At 42.3% G+C, this 15,292-nt stretch overlaps 1 protein-coding gene across 1 annotated transcript in view; it reads left to right on the forward strand.

Annotated features, from left to right (window-relative positions):
* The window catches only part of LRRC8A (leucine rich repeat containing 8 VRAC subunit A), a 71,010-nt gene extending 55,946 nt beyond the window's left edge, over positions 1 to 15,064 (forward strand). The window contains exon 4 of the mRNA XM_073600097.1: positions 4,676 to 15,064. Coding sequence (XP_073456198.1) covers positions 4,676 to 4,951 — 276 coding nt within the window. The 3' untranslated portion in view covers positions 4,952 to 15,064. The remainder of the gene's footprint in view (positions 1 to 4,675) is intronic.
* Positions 15,065 to 15,292: the final 228 nt, after the last annotated feature.

Consider the following 15,292-nt stretch of genomic DNA (forward strand, 5'->3'; position numbering starts at 1 on the left):
ACCTCCACCTTGCTGGCGTCTGAATCGAAGTGGAGCTCTGTGCCTGTTACTGATCCAGCCACAGGCCCATCCATCTGGTCCATCAAGAGTCACTCCTCATTTCCTCAGTCTATAAAACCTTTAAAAAAAAAAAAAAAAAAAAATCTGTCTTCAGATATTTCCTGGCCCAGTTTTGACATTTCAACGTATGTGTATTGTTCAGTGGTGGTCGGGTTTCAGCCTCGCTTACCTTGGACATGTCTCTGAGCACTGAACACCTTGTACTTCTAGGCATTCCAGGTAGGTTCTAGTTCTGGAATATGGCAGCACTGGAAGATAAAGGGTTCCTGGTAGCTTCACATTTTGATTCTCCTCAAATCTTTGGCATCTTTTTTTCTCAACATGATTCTTGTGACCCCGTTGACTATTTGCAACAAAACGTTTGATGGTTCTGTGATCACGCCTCAATATCTTAGCAATTTCAAGAGTGCTGCGTTCCTCTGAAAAACTTTTTTTTACAAATTATTACTTTTCAGAGTCCGTTAAAACGAGTTTGGCGAAAATTTTTTTTTTAGATGTCAGCAGCTGCAAATATTGCAGCTGCTGACTTTTAAAATAAGGACACTTACCTGTCCCGGGGTCCAGCGATGTCGGCACCCGAGACTGAACTGTCCCTCGATCCTCGGGTGCTGCCACCGCCATTCTCACTGAGGGAATCAGGAAGTGAAGCGTTGCGGCTTCATTGCCCGGTTCCCTACTGCACATGCGCGAGTCGCGCTGCGCGTCTACACCGGTCCCCGTTGTGTTGTGGGAACTGTGTATTTCCCACAACACAACGGGGGTGGGTGGGGGGTTGAGGCTAGCTATACCGGGAAGTGGGTGCAGATACCTGTATTATACAGGTATCTGCACCCCCCTCCCCCCTGAAAGGTGCCAATTGTGACACCGGAGGGGGGGAGGAATCCGTTGAGCGGAAGTTCCACTTTAGGGTGGAACTCCGCTTTAAATCTCTTTTTTGTCCCATTTTGCCTGAGGAAAAGAAGCTGCCTAATTATGCACACCTTGATATAGGGTGTTGATCTCCTTAGGCCACACCCTCCCTCATTACACAAATACACATCACCTGATATACTTAAATCCAATACGCATTCAAGTTTATACAGATTGGCGTTGGACAATGTGCATAAACATGATGATTTGATCAAAATGCTCACTAATAATTGTGCACACAGTGTATGTATACTGTAGTTACATTGGTTCAAGCTGGATCAACGTAACTACTGTGGATAAAATATTAATACTTGGAATTCTTCTTTATTTTAACAATTGTCCATAGAGGATAGATGGGTAAATACAGTATCTACTGGTCTTCACATAATTCCAAGGCCAGCAGCAACCATTGACCAGCGGTGGCATTGACACAAATGCCGTTTTGAGTACTACTATCCTCCATATTTCTGAGACTTTACAAAAGCAAGGCCCTCCAGCTATGAGGCGCTTGTTTTGCTCTCCTTCTCTGTTCCCCTCCTTACATCATTATGTCAGTTCCAGCACAGCGAGGCTACTTTTAGAACAGATGTTAATATACTCACCACAAGCATAACAAAGCTATTGTGTGACTCTTGTGAGCCGGAGGAAGTTTTAATAATTCATGAACTGTGTTCATTTGCTGTTTACTAGATTGTGTAGTGCAGCTAACTTTAGAACTGGATCTGTCCATCCATATTGTTTAATTGTGAAGTGATGCATACAGTTCAGGTGACACTAATCGATATCCTTATTCTTCAAATATCCATACACATCCACTACTTAATGGCCCTGTAATTTTCATTAATTTGTGCTGTTTTCCTGCCTCCTTGTAACCTCTTCCATGAACCTTTCCTTCTCCCTCTCACTTCCGTTTGGAACAAGCAGCGCACATTGGTTGCAGTCATGTGCATTGCTCTATCCATGCTACAAATCCCATAGTCCATTGAAGGACTGGCTACATTCCTGCATACAGTGGGACCATGGAAAATGGATGTATCCACCCTTCAGTAAGTAATTTGGATCATATCACAAGAAATTTGGAGAAGGCTGCGAGCAAAAGAAAGTACTTTTTTGAGTTAGTGATTCTAAAGGTAATAAATAAAAAAAACACACACACACGTTCTACTTACCTGCTCTGCGTAATGGTTTTGCACAGAGCAGCCCCGATCCTCTTCTTTTTGGGTCCCCCACTGGCAGTCCTGGCTCGTGCCCCCAATAGTAAGCTATGGGGGCACTTGAGCATGCTCGCTCCTGGGCTGCGCTCCTGTGAATAGACATTGTCCATTTGCACACACCGCTGCTGTGTGAGCCAATGAGGAGAGAGAGGAACAAAAAATTGCACATTTTTTACTGTAATGCATAGAATGCTTTAAGGTAGAAAACCCTCTACCTTTAGAACCAGTTTAAGAATTTAATACATACTTGAATAGATTTTTTTTTTTTTTTTTATGCCAGCGTTTAGTCTCACTTTAACCAACAACATGATCAGCTTACCTTTTTTTTAGCATGGTGGCTAATGCAGCCAATGGGGTCTTACATCTTCTCTTATTAGAACTGTTTAACATAAATTATTCTGTTCTCACATAAATGTTTGTATGTGAAAAGTGGAAGAAAGAAAACTACTATCGCCATCTTGTCAGGTGGCGTTATTTTATTGTAATCCACGCAGCAAGTATGATTAGCAGACAAGCTCACTGGAGTATGGTAGAACATTGAGCTTTAAATGGCACAGCTCAAGTTTTATAACGAAGGTGGGTTGTGCCACCCAAACCTCAGCTTTAACCTACCTATGTAGACCAACTCACTTGACCATAAAGTCTAGTGTGATAATCACTGTTGCAGGCAGGGCCAGAGCATTGCCTCGGGTTAGGAGGATTCCAGGTCCAGTACAAAGCTTCCCACAAATTATGTTGCTGGCTGACTGACCTGTAACACATTTTCATGTTTAATGAAAGGTTTCAGATGGCTGCACTGCCTGTCAGTGCTTACCATCTTAGTTCTTGTTGCTTGTGCATATTGTACTGGGTACTTGTGGTTCCCCTGCGATAGATCTATATACCTAAAACCAAACTGGTAGCAGAAGGTGACTGTCTTACTCTTCTAGTTTTTTTTTTTAGTTCTAGATCTACTAACACACTTAGGGCAAACTGTCTCTTTCAGCAATTTTGACCCCAACTTGTGACTGGACAGTGAAAAGAGAAGCAGTAAAGTGATGAGCTGACCCTCTGTCACTCTGCTTTCTCCTTCTAACAGCATGTTTCTTGCTGCGTATAAACTAATTGGCTTGTTGTGATGCTGCTTAACACTGTAGCCCTGCAGTATCAGGACTGCAAGATGGTGCTACTTACATTCAGCCACTTACACTTCTTGCATTTAAAAAAAAAAAAACTTTTAGGCTGGGTTTACACTGATGTGAATTGGATGCGGGGTTTCTCCACATCCAATTTGCATGACAGGAGAGTGTGCCCTGCTCTCAATCGAACCGGTTCACACAGCTCCGGGGCTGCCGAAGTACACAGTGGAAAGGGGTTCTGTGCGTCTTCTGATCCGTTTCAGGTGCGAATTCAGCCAAAAATTCGGACCCGATTCGCACCTGAAACTGAGAACAGGGACGCAACACACCCCCTGCTGTGAGCCGTGGCCACAGCTAGTGTGAACTCGGCCCTAATTGTATTAATGATTACAGAGCTGCATTTATGTATGTCTTCTAAGTCTGTCTAGAGTTCAACTCTAAAGTAACTGATTGCAACAGCTAGGGTGTGACAAAGGGTGAAACTACAGAGTCATGTCTGAAAGCCATATATAAGATGTCAGCAGGTCACATTCTTTTCTCGTGAAACGTTGGGTGAATTTTTGTAATGCATCTGTGTTTGAGTTTTTGAATTTTGATCCAATGGCATCCATTTAACTTTTGTGGAATCCCCGGGCATCCTGGCTTGTCCACTTGCCACACTTTCCTTATAGGGATTGTAAAGAATTTTTTTTTTTTTTAAAGTAACATGTTATACTACCTAGATTTGCACAGAGCAGCCCTGATTATCCTCTTCTTGGGTCCCCAGCTGGCACTCCTGGTTCCTCAACTTCCCAGCTGAGTGCCCCCATAAAAAGCCACTTACTATGGGGGCACTTGTCCATAGACATAGAGTGCGGCTCAGCCCTTAACTCCCCCTCCACTCCCTCCTCACTGGCTGTGATTGACAGCAGAGTGAGCCAATGGCTTCTGCTGCTGTCTCTGAGCCAATGAGGATGGAGAGATCCTCTGCTGTCATGGACAGCGCTGAATTGAGATTGGGCTCGGGTAAGTATAAGGGAACGCTACATGCAGAAGGTTTTTTACTCTAATGCAGAGAATGCATTAAGGTAAAAGTTTTTGTGCCATTGGTGCCACTTTTAAATCACGTGGAGATCCCAGTGGTTATGTATCTTCCCCTTGATATAGGTCTCAGTTGTCGGACTACATTGCTGGCATGCGTGGTGTGGGTATGTTTTCATTGACTCACGAAATAGAAACTTCAGAGACTGAGATATCTAGGGAATTGGCAATTTGTAAAAGAAGATGCCATGCCATGGCATCATCGGTATTTCTGTCAGGACAGGATCACATAAAGTCGTAATTCTGTATTCTTGTTCTCTGTTGATTCCTTTCTGTTGTCCTATTTCCTCACAGATTGAAAACCTGCCCCCAGAGCTGTTCCAGTGCAAGAAGCTGCGTACCCTCAACCTGGGGAGTAATGCCCTGCAATCTCTGCCTTCTAGAGTGGGCGAGCTCACCAACCTGACCCAAATGGAGCTGCGTGGCAACAGACTGGAGTGTTTACCCGTCGAGTTAGGAGAGTGCCACCTGCTGAAACGCAGCGGACTTGTGGTGGAAGAGGACATATTTAATACTCTGCCATCGGAAGTTAAAGAGAAATTAACAAGAGCAGACAAGGAACAAGTCTGAGGGAGACTTTAGACACAACAAGGAAGTCCAGAAAGGTCCCATTTCATTGCCAGTCACTGGCCTAACAATTAACATGAGCAGAAACTACACAGCCTCTCGAAAGGGCTCCAACTTGTACACCAAGATGTTTATCATGACATGTCGCAGCGAGCACCGAGCAAAACAATCTGAATAATGTTACCTTTATTCCTGCCTGTATTTAATATCCGTGCATAGAGCTTGTCATCCTGGATATACTAGAGGCAGAGGAAGCCCCTTCCTTTCCTGTTTGTGTACAAACTTCCATCGCTGGGATCAAGTCTTCAATCTCACCCTAAAGCATGCATGTAATTGGGCAGCAAATGCTGTTAAGGAAGCGGGTAGGGGGTGTGTTTGGTATTCAACATTGTTTGAGGAAGTGTCTCATTTAAGGCACGCTCCTGTCCTGTGCTCCTCAGTACAATTTACCAGTTATTATTTAGAATCTTACAACATCACTGTGACACCAATCTTTTCCACAAACTTGCCTTTACAGCTGCCATATGCAAAATAGGTGTGGCTGAGTACAGGAGATGGATCTTAAAGGGGAACTCCAGCTAAAATAGTTTTTAGGTTTAAAACGGAGAAGGTGGACTGAGTACAATATTTCTTTTAAGGGCCGCCTTATGTCTACTGAGGGGCACACAACTTAAAGCCCAACTCTGGGAAGAAAAAAGAAATGTATTCTTTGCAGTTGGGCTGCAAGGATTAATAGCTTGTTTTGTGGGTTTTTTTTTTTTTTTTTTTTTAAATAAATTATTTATGCAACAAAACCTAAAAAAAAAAGGCAAAAGAAAACGCCAAGTAACATGATAGTGTTAAAAAATTGCAATGTAACAGGTCAAATTCCAATATGAAAATTTGGTTGTCTACAAAACTTAAGTTGTAAGTACATATTGTAAGTGAGCCAAGAAGTTGGCGAGTGATGGCACTATGATAAGTTGAGGAGGCTTTAAATAGCTTGTTTTATCCAGGCAAGAGGAGAAACCGTTTACCTTACCTGATCCTCTAGCTTCCCCAGCAGACAGTGCTCCACATTATTCGGCGATGGACTATCCCTCAGTGTCCGTGCGTTCAGAGCAGTGCTAAGGACTCCGCTCTGCTCTTGATGATATCAGGGCCCTAAAGTGCTAGAGCGTGGGAGTGCAGACGCTGTGAGGATGCTTGGCACAGCCCAAAGGGATCTTTTTTTTTTGCTCGCAGTTGGGCTTTAAATTCAGAAAAAGATTTAAAATGCTTTGGTAATTTAACATTCTAGTAATCGCATAGAAAGGGACCATAACATATTTTGAGAGCCTTAATGCACTGGAGCACAGTTGACTCTAAAAGACCATTTAAAGTATAAAACCAGCTAGGGGCTGCAACAAAAGTGTAAGAAGAGAGTCCTATATAGCTTATTTAAAACACCAGTTTGATATGTCTGGTTTAGAACCTCTGTCGGATGCATGCTATTGCCTGTGTCCCCTCGTTTAGAAGCTGTAAGAAAACGGAAGCCGCTTGATAGGTTGCAAAAGCAGCAGTATATACCTGGCAGAGGCCCGATCACTTCCCCTCTCTACCAGCAATAAGGTGTTTAGTCTTTGTGTCCCTACTAAGGACATTTTCCTTACTTCCTGTGGCTTGAAGCTGAGACAGGAAATGAGGGGATGATCTCCCCATTGGGGGTACAGACAACAGTACACCTCACCAAAGTTCTTACTCTTCTTCTCACTGTCCAAAAATGTTAATTTTAGCTGGAAATTCATTGTATTATCCCCAAATTGCATCATAAAAGAAAAAGTGCAGTGCATTTCCCTAGCTGCCTTCTTTACAGCATGTTCCCCAGCATTAGAGGTGGACTCTAAGCTTCCTCTTTAAATGGTCATGGTGCTTTTTTGATAATTGCTATTTATTTACTCGATTGACACTAATTTATTTTTTTTTATTTGGCCTTGCATTCTGAGTAACACAAACCTTTATTTAACATGTACCTGCATCTCCTGTTTTGCTGTTCAATAATTACATGCAACGTGGACCACTGTACCAAAGTGTGGGACAGAATATACCAGGTGTGCCCTCTGCGCTACTGTTGCCAGGGTAAAGAGGTTCAGTCACATTGGAGTTGCCCTTTCCATTATAAAAAAATCCTAAATCGCAATCTCATTATAAAAATTAGCTTTTTTTTTTTTTTTTGTAGCATGAAATAGTAAAACTTTGTTCATTGGCACAACCATTATGCCTCACTTGTAAAATTAGTGTACAGGACTTTTACTAAAATGTGTCTGGAGCCCCAGCCTCCTACATTGTGACTCAGGACTTGGTCTCTGCAAACAGCCTGTTCTGCTCAACCACACTCCTTCCTTTGGGAGTGGCTCATCAATATCAGGACTGAAACACCTTGCATGTTAGTAATGTCTTTTTTTTTAATCTCCCCTCTGTCCTGCACCAGATAAAGAGGGAAAGAAATCGAGATATGGATGCTTTTTGTTCCAAAATACCAGAAAAGGCGCATATATATATATATATATATATATATATATATATATATATATATATATATATATATATATATATATATATATATATATATATATATTTTAACCCAGAAAATGAAATGGGAAATGTCACTCAGCCGTTTTAGTATCTCTTTCATTATCTATCTATGTTAAAGGAAACCTGTATTAAGATTAATGTATAGGTTTCTATGGCTGACCTCTCAATTTGCTTGGCTGTCATGCACATCTAATGTCTTTTAAAGCGGAGTTCCAGCCTGTAAAAATAAAATAAGTCAGCAGCTATAAATACTGTAGCTGCTAACTTTTAATATAATGGCACTTGCCTGTCCAGGGATCCCGCAATGTCGGCACCGCAAGCCGATTCGTCCATAGGCTACGGGTGCAGGCACCAGCATTGCAAGTGAAGAAAACCGGCAGTGAGGTTTCCTACTGCCCATACGTGAGTCCCGCTGCACTCTCTAAATGGTCCAGTCTTCTGGGACGCGCACAGGTCCCAGAAGACTGCGGGGGGAAGGAGGAGGGGCCGGGCATGACAAAAATCACCGTGCGGCGTTCTTACCAGAAAGTGGGAGCTGGTGCCTGTCAAAATCAGGTGCCCTCTCTCCCCCAAAAAGTTGCAAATGCGGCAGTGGAGGGGATGCAAATATGTGGAGCTTCCCCTTTTGGGTGGAGCTCCGCTTTAAAGTGTAGGTGAACTTTTAGTGTATGGCCTCATTCACTCAAACATACAGATTCATATAACTGTGCGAAGGACCATCTTCATCCATGCAGGGTGCACAATTGTAATGTGGGGGCAGCATGTTCAAATTAAAGACAGTAAGCCGGTTGTATGGATCTCAGCCCATCCTGGAGTGTTTATCCTTGATGGCCTGATGTGATCAGGAAACAAACTTTGTCCTAATCGGTGCATTGGACTCGCACAGATATACACTCCAGGATGCACTTGGAGATCTGTGCAGGTTTGTGCAGCCAGCCACTTGTCACTAATTTGAACAGGCTTTCTGCATGAAACACATTTGCATTCTGCACAGATGAAGATCGCCTTTCACACAGGCGAATGGGTCTTTAAACCCTTGTGAATGAGGCCTAAATCCGCTAAATGTATTCCAGGTGCATGTAAAGAAAAGGTGTGAAAAGACTTAGGCCTAATTTTACACTATAGTAGCTCGGGAAAACTTGTGATGCGCTTGTGGTGTCTTTCTTTAACAGTTCCCCAAACGCAACACACATATGGCAAAATGCGCATTCATGCAACACGCTATGTACTGTGAATTGGTGCTTTTTTGCTTTTTAAGTTAAAAACGGGTATGGCCTGAGTGGGAATGTCTATCCCCTGCCTGTATGCTCTGGAGAGAGACCCTTGCTTTAAGTGTAAAGCAATGGTCTTTCTGCGGAGGTTTAGCATGCCTCCTGCTGAATTAGTGCTAAAGCTCTTCAACTAGCAGGGAGCATGAGCTTTGCAGAGCTATAAATCTGACTCTGCACTTGGCTTGTCAGAGAGACCACTGCTTCCACACAGAGAGCAAGATTTCCTCCCTGCAGTATGCTGCCATGGTACAGGCTTTTATTTATTTTATTTTTTTTTTAACGCCGGCAGTGGCTGCTTTCTAAAGTAAACAAACTTGGACATTACGTACCTTTGCTTTAATGCACCTAGATAATGTTTAGCTGATTTTAACTGAAAGTTTAGTTGGAAATTAATAGTGTTGAGTCACTAATGCAAAACAAATAGCCATTGAAGTAAAATTGCCTAACCTGGGTGGTAGTGTTAGATTATTGATTATAAAAAGCATTGAAGCCTTTCCATTTCCATGGTAGTGATTCCTCTAGCATTCTAAAGCAGAGGTCGGCAGCCTATATTCTCTCATCACAGGTTTTCTTTCATTTTGCTCAGTCCACCGACCTCATATAGTGCCTCTTGATTGAACATCTGAAAGTCAGCTTGCTCCAGCAATGAAATCAAAAAGCCGATTGGTTGCTTTGTGAGCAGACATTTATGATAGACCTCTGGATTCATGGGGCCTTGCGATATTTTCATGCACATATTGCAGATAATTCTCATGTTGGACTTTACCAGCGGATCAAATGTCTCTTCATGAAGACCATTCAACTGTGTAACCTAACCGTTTAGTGTATTTTTGTTCACAAGAACTGTGTAGGCAGCACAGAAATATGAACTTGTCACCCCACATACATTTCATTTTAGTTTGTAGGATTTTCTTTTTTTAATAGAGGCTCCATGAGAAAAATATATATTTTTTTTAATTACTGAAGCTAATGTGCTTCATTCAGTTTTCAAATTCAAGAGACTGTTTACTGCCTCTTGCGTTTACCAGTTTAATTTGCAAGGTGTGGGGCTTAATCTTGACCTAAGCAAAAGTCAAGGCTCTTCAGTGACACGGCATTACATTTGAAAGCAGGTGCTTCAAGGTGATAATACTTCAGGTTAGTTACCTTAGGCTTGGTCATGTTCCCAGAAAGCCTAGGTGGTTGTCAGGAAGGCATGGTAGGAATTGTGACATCGTCAGTGATTTTGTAACATCTTTAGGCATCTTTGTATTGTGGAGCTGTGTGCCAGCTACTGGAGGCACATTCCTTCTTGTATTTTCAAGCAATCTTATCATTTTACAAATGGCGAGCGATAATCAAGAAGTGAAGGAAATGCAGGGCAATGGATTCTAAATGCGGGGCCATCGGGATGTTTTTCAGCTCCTTTTTAGGTCATTTTTTTGCACAGGGAAACAATCCTTTCACTTGGTTCATGCTAATGTTGCTATGAGCTGGAAGCAGTTGTCACAGTCAATACAGGAGGAATGCTGTTACTTTGAGGACAGGCAGATCTCATCATCGTTCTCAAGTTTTGCCCATCTGATAGCTGGTCACAGTCTAATGGTGCTATACACCACCAACATTATTTTGTATTCAGGACAAAATCTGTGTTCCTGCTTCTGCCTAACTGTGCTTAAAGAAGGGGCTCTTACTAGTTTAGGGTTAAGCTGTAGCAAAAGTGCCAAACCAACAAGTAAAGGATAAGGGAAATGCCAAAACTTTTGGTGTCTCCTTGGTGATAGGTTACATAACCAATGATGGTGACTCTGTCTCTGTCTTAGGGGGATCATGTGTTGGAGTAACTCCAGCAGGAACTATTAGATAAGCACCTGAACGAACACAACATACAGGGATGTACAAGGTAATACTGACATATAATCACACACATAGGTTGGACTTGTGTCTTTGTCTTTTTTCGACCTCACCTACTATGTAACTCAACAAACCATATCAACTGCAGATTTTACTTTTTGCTTAGTTAACCTTTTAGGCACTGCTGCTGATTTTGTGGCTCTGCCTTCTGCCATGATCACATGACTAATGCCATTTCAAAAAAGACACATTTTAGACCGTTCCCTTTTATCCTTTCCTTGTAGGATTGATTATTTTGGTTATGGTGTGGTAAAGTCAAATTTGGGTTCACTCAGAGTTACATTTTGAAATACAACTATGGTTCTTGGAAGAAGGGATATTTTAAACTGGTGTTTTTCCACTGAAGGGTTCTACCAGTGGCCTCTAGCTTAAATGACTGCTCTGAAGCGACACCGTGTCTCATAGAAAATACCAGTACAGTGCCAAAAATGTGAACTTCAATATCTACATTTGCAAGTTAAAGTGACCAGTTTTAGTCATCAAAGTCTTCTGCTTGTGTTTATTTGGCAGCTATTACAGGATATGCTCTCAAACTGCAACCCAAGCTACAGGATAAGAATCTTCCCTTTGTTCCCTCTGCTGATCCAGGAAGTACGTTCTGGTCTGAGCATTAGAAACAACTTGTGCAGAGTTGGGTAAAACCTGTATTGGCCAATGAAGTAAAAAGAAAGCCATTTATTCTTGTAAAGCTACTCTGATATGGTGATCATACATTTGTTTCAGTTACTGAAGCTGCAGTATTACTTTTTACTGAAGATTTGTTTGCGTTAGAAAAAGGTGTGTGTTTTTTTTTTTTTTTAAGTGTAATTTGGAGTTTCCCAACTCTGTTCCTCGTTGTTTCCCATTCAAGGACACCTGTATATGGCCCTGTTTTATCTAACAATGACTTTGGGCTTCTTGCACCTAGGGGCATATTTATAAAGCAGTTATAGTGACTTTCACCAAACATTTACTACAGGTGAATCACTCACTCAAAAAATAAGCCCCCAAGTGATATACATTTGAGTTTTTAGGCTTCAATGACCAAGCTTAATAGTTTTTTTAAAATGTCATTTTTACCTTTTTAATTCAAAGCTTTTACGTGTACTTTTCAAACTCTTTCATTTACATGTATAAAATCTTTATTTTACAAAATAGCATTTAATACAGGGTGAATTCCTGACACGTGGTTTGCGAAGCATGCTGGGTTCTCAAGGAGGTTAATAGGTAATTAATGCAAGCCATACTCCCAAGGGCACAACGAGAAATCGAATAGACCTCTCCAATTCCAAACTGCATGGGTAGAGGAATCTTGTCTGCCGGCTATTGTATTCAGAGAGCCCTGTCAGCACAAGTGGTGCCTAAAGGGTCATCCATGACTTGAATTTTGGCTCTAGTTGTGATTGGCCAGCTTAGATCAGACTCGAAGGCAAGCCATAGATGATTTGATTTTCTTTTCTGCAACCACGGGTTGCAGGGAAGAAAATGACTTGATTCCCCCATCAACACAGTCAGTGTTGATGGGGGAACAACAACAAAAAGTCTGGCGCCAGGGGACTGGGATAAAGTTTTCACTGGGAACAGTGTGTGATATCCTATGAGAGACCGAAGAGCAGCTGTGTGGATAGGCACACCCAGGAATAGTGTGGAAAAGGCACAAACATTCAGAAACGACCACAACTGAAAGTGCTGATCAGAACCACCTCATAACGAAAAATTATCGGATGAAGTTAGTGTAATAAAAACATAGGTCAGTTTATTGTTGACATGATGTAAGGTTGATGATTACCACCAGTTAAAATCTTGCATTGATGGAACAGCTATGCAACATAAATACCGCTGAGACAGTACCTTATTGGGCGGTGAAGTGTGGACCAGCTGTAAGGAGCAGTGCTGCGGTGGTAAACTAAGCTCCTCATGTGTCAAACCTACTCCAATGTGAAGGGAGAACGGCTATATGCAGATTCGGATGGAGGGTCAAATGCATCAAACTGAAGCTCTAGTAGTGAGTGGAGGGATAGCCGTGGAAAGAAAAGGAGCCGGTGGACAGCTGGAAACACTGCAAGCAGGGATCGGCGCATGGAAGCGCCCGAGCGTGACATCATACGCTCAGGGAACACAGCTCAGAAGCGAGGGTTGGAACACAGGGTGGTGGATGGAGCGCAACCATGGGATGCAGGAAAGAAAATGGCTTGATTCCCCCATCAACACAGTCAGTGTTGATGGGGGAATCCCTCCCGCAGTGCTATTGTGTTCTGCTGGCGTGGAGCATACTCGCAGTAATTGCATGTAAAAAAAATCAGACAGGTTGGCTGTACCCAAGTCAGCCAATGGATCAACTTGGGTACAATTAGCCTGCCCATAGATGGATCGAATATCGGCCATTCCCTGCTGAACCAACCAGATTTGATCCATCTGTGGCCGGCTTTAGCCTGCTAATGTAGGGAGAGAATGTGCCACCCTCTGCTTTGTTGTGCAGTCTGTAATCTGAACTCCCTCCTATTTTTCTCCACACAGCTGTAAAATGAGCCATAAGAGACTTCTGCCTCTGCTTAGAGCATGTCAGCTGCTGGATATAAGTGGTAAATGTTGCTAATTGCTAATCTGCAATGCAGAGCTACAAAAATGGCATGCTTCTCACAGGGCACTGTAACTGCCCTAAAGGAACACTCCAGTCTAAAATACTAAATTTACAGGTAACATGGAACACGGCCTACCTGTTTAGTACCTGTTTTTTTTTTTTTTACAGAAATAGCTGTAGTGCACTAGACCAGGTATTCCTTGCTCCTTCCATTTAATGCTCCTTAGGGCTAGATACCCGCTTGTATGAGACACAGTAAGGGCTCATTTACAATGGCTTCGGCTTCAACACACATTAACAGCTAGTTTACACTTGCTTCAAAACAAGGCTTCGGACACGCTTTGTTAAAGCTCTCCCAACGCCAGTAAAAAGCTCCTGTCGCTAAATAAAATGGTTAGCTTACGGTCCAGTTTACACCTTGCTTCTGGTGGGGCTTCAAAGAGGTTTTGGTGGAGCTTTGGTGAGGCTTCGGTGGGGCTTCAAGCGAGCTTTGCCATAGACTTCTATGGAGGCTTTGAAGACGCTTTGAAGCAGAACTAAAGCAACATTGGGGTATAATTTTTGAAAAGCAAGGTGTAAACAGGACTGTAAGCTAATCATTTTCTTTAGTGACAGGAGCTTTGACTGGTGTTCAGAGAGCTTTAACCAAGCGTGTCCGAAACCTTGTTTTGAAGCAAACTAGCTGTTAATGTGTGAAGCCGAAGCAAGTATAAATGAGCCCTTACTGTGTCTCATACAAGCGGGTACAATCCTATAACTGCAGGTTGCTTACTGGCTCTGGCTGCACTGGATTACATTACATTCATATTAAATATTCATAGTAATGTGAGCTTTTTTGATATTCACCACAGTTGCCAACTCTTTTTATAATGGGGTTGGTTAGCTCCCAGAATAATTTTTTTTTGTAGTGTCCACTCCACACCAAAAAGAGCTTAAAGGGGTTGTAAAGTCAGAAGGTTTTTCATCTTAATGCATTCTATACATTAAGATAAAAAGCCTTCTGTGTGCAGCAGCCTCCTCAGCCCCCCTAATACTTACCTGAGGTCCCTCTCTGTCCAGGGATGTCAATGAGTGTCTCAGCCATCTAAAATCCTCTTTCCTGATTGGTTGAGACACAGCAGTGGAGCCATTGACTCCTGCTGCTGTCAGCTAGCCAATTGGGAGAGGGGGGCCAGGGCTCTGTGTCTGAATGGACACGAGCTGTGACTCAGCTCGGGTGCCCCCATAGAAAGCTGCTTGCTGCGGGGGCACTGAACAGGAGGGAGGGGCCAGGATGACAGAGGAGGGACCTGAGATCAGGGCTGCTCTGTACAAATCCAGTGAAACAGCAGGTAAGTATTACATGTTTGTTATTTTTTTTTTCTTTATAAATTCTTTCTATTAAGTTTAAATGTTTTTGTCCATTTTTATAGGGAACAAAACGAGACCTTACAATCACTTTAAGCACTCCTTGAGCCCCATGTACTGAAGTCCTGAATGGAATCGAGGGGCAGTTTTGGGAAACCATATTATCCTTGTGCCTGTGCAATCAGGATCCTGCAGTCCAAAGAATTGATCAATCAGCTATATTGCCATAGCTAACCATGTCTTCCATGAGCTGCAGGTGATCTACAAAATGCTAGCCATTAATGTTTGTTTCATATTTTGTATTTTTATTTTATTATTTTGGCTGGGATGAATTGGGGGCTCACCCTTTTACTTTAAGCTGCCTGTATCAGGTGGCATTTTATCTTCTCTTATGAATTTTTGCTCTACATCTTGACTCCTTTGAAGGGAAAATGTACAATGCTTATGCACCTGCTTTGCTTTGTATCGTCAATAAACGATCTCTTAAAAACATCCAATTTTTTTTATTGTGTTCCAGTTGAATGTTCTTGCGGAGAAATCTCCCCCATAGGGACACAGACAGAAAAAAAAAGCCAACAGTTCTGATCTTTCCCAATCTACTAAATAAATAGAACTATATTGTGTCTATGAACTAAAGATTGAACCTCAATTTCTGTACTGTTCTGTAATTTCTGTGTGAGGGGAAGTCCCCTTAAGGCTGACCATACACTGTACAATTAC

Source organism: Aquarana catesbeiana, linkage group LG09 (assembly GCF_042186555.1).
Source record: "Aquarana catesbeiana isolate 2022-GZ linkage group LG09, ASM4218655v1, whole genome shotgun sequence".
In the NCBI taxonomy this organism is placed as follows: Eukaryota; Metazoa; Chordata; class Amphibia; order Anura; family Ranidae; genus Aquarana; species Aquarana catesbeiana.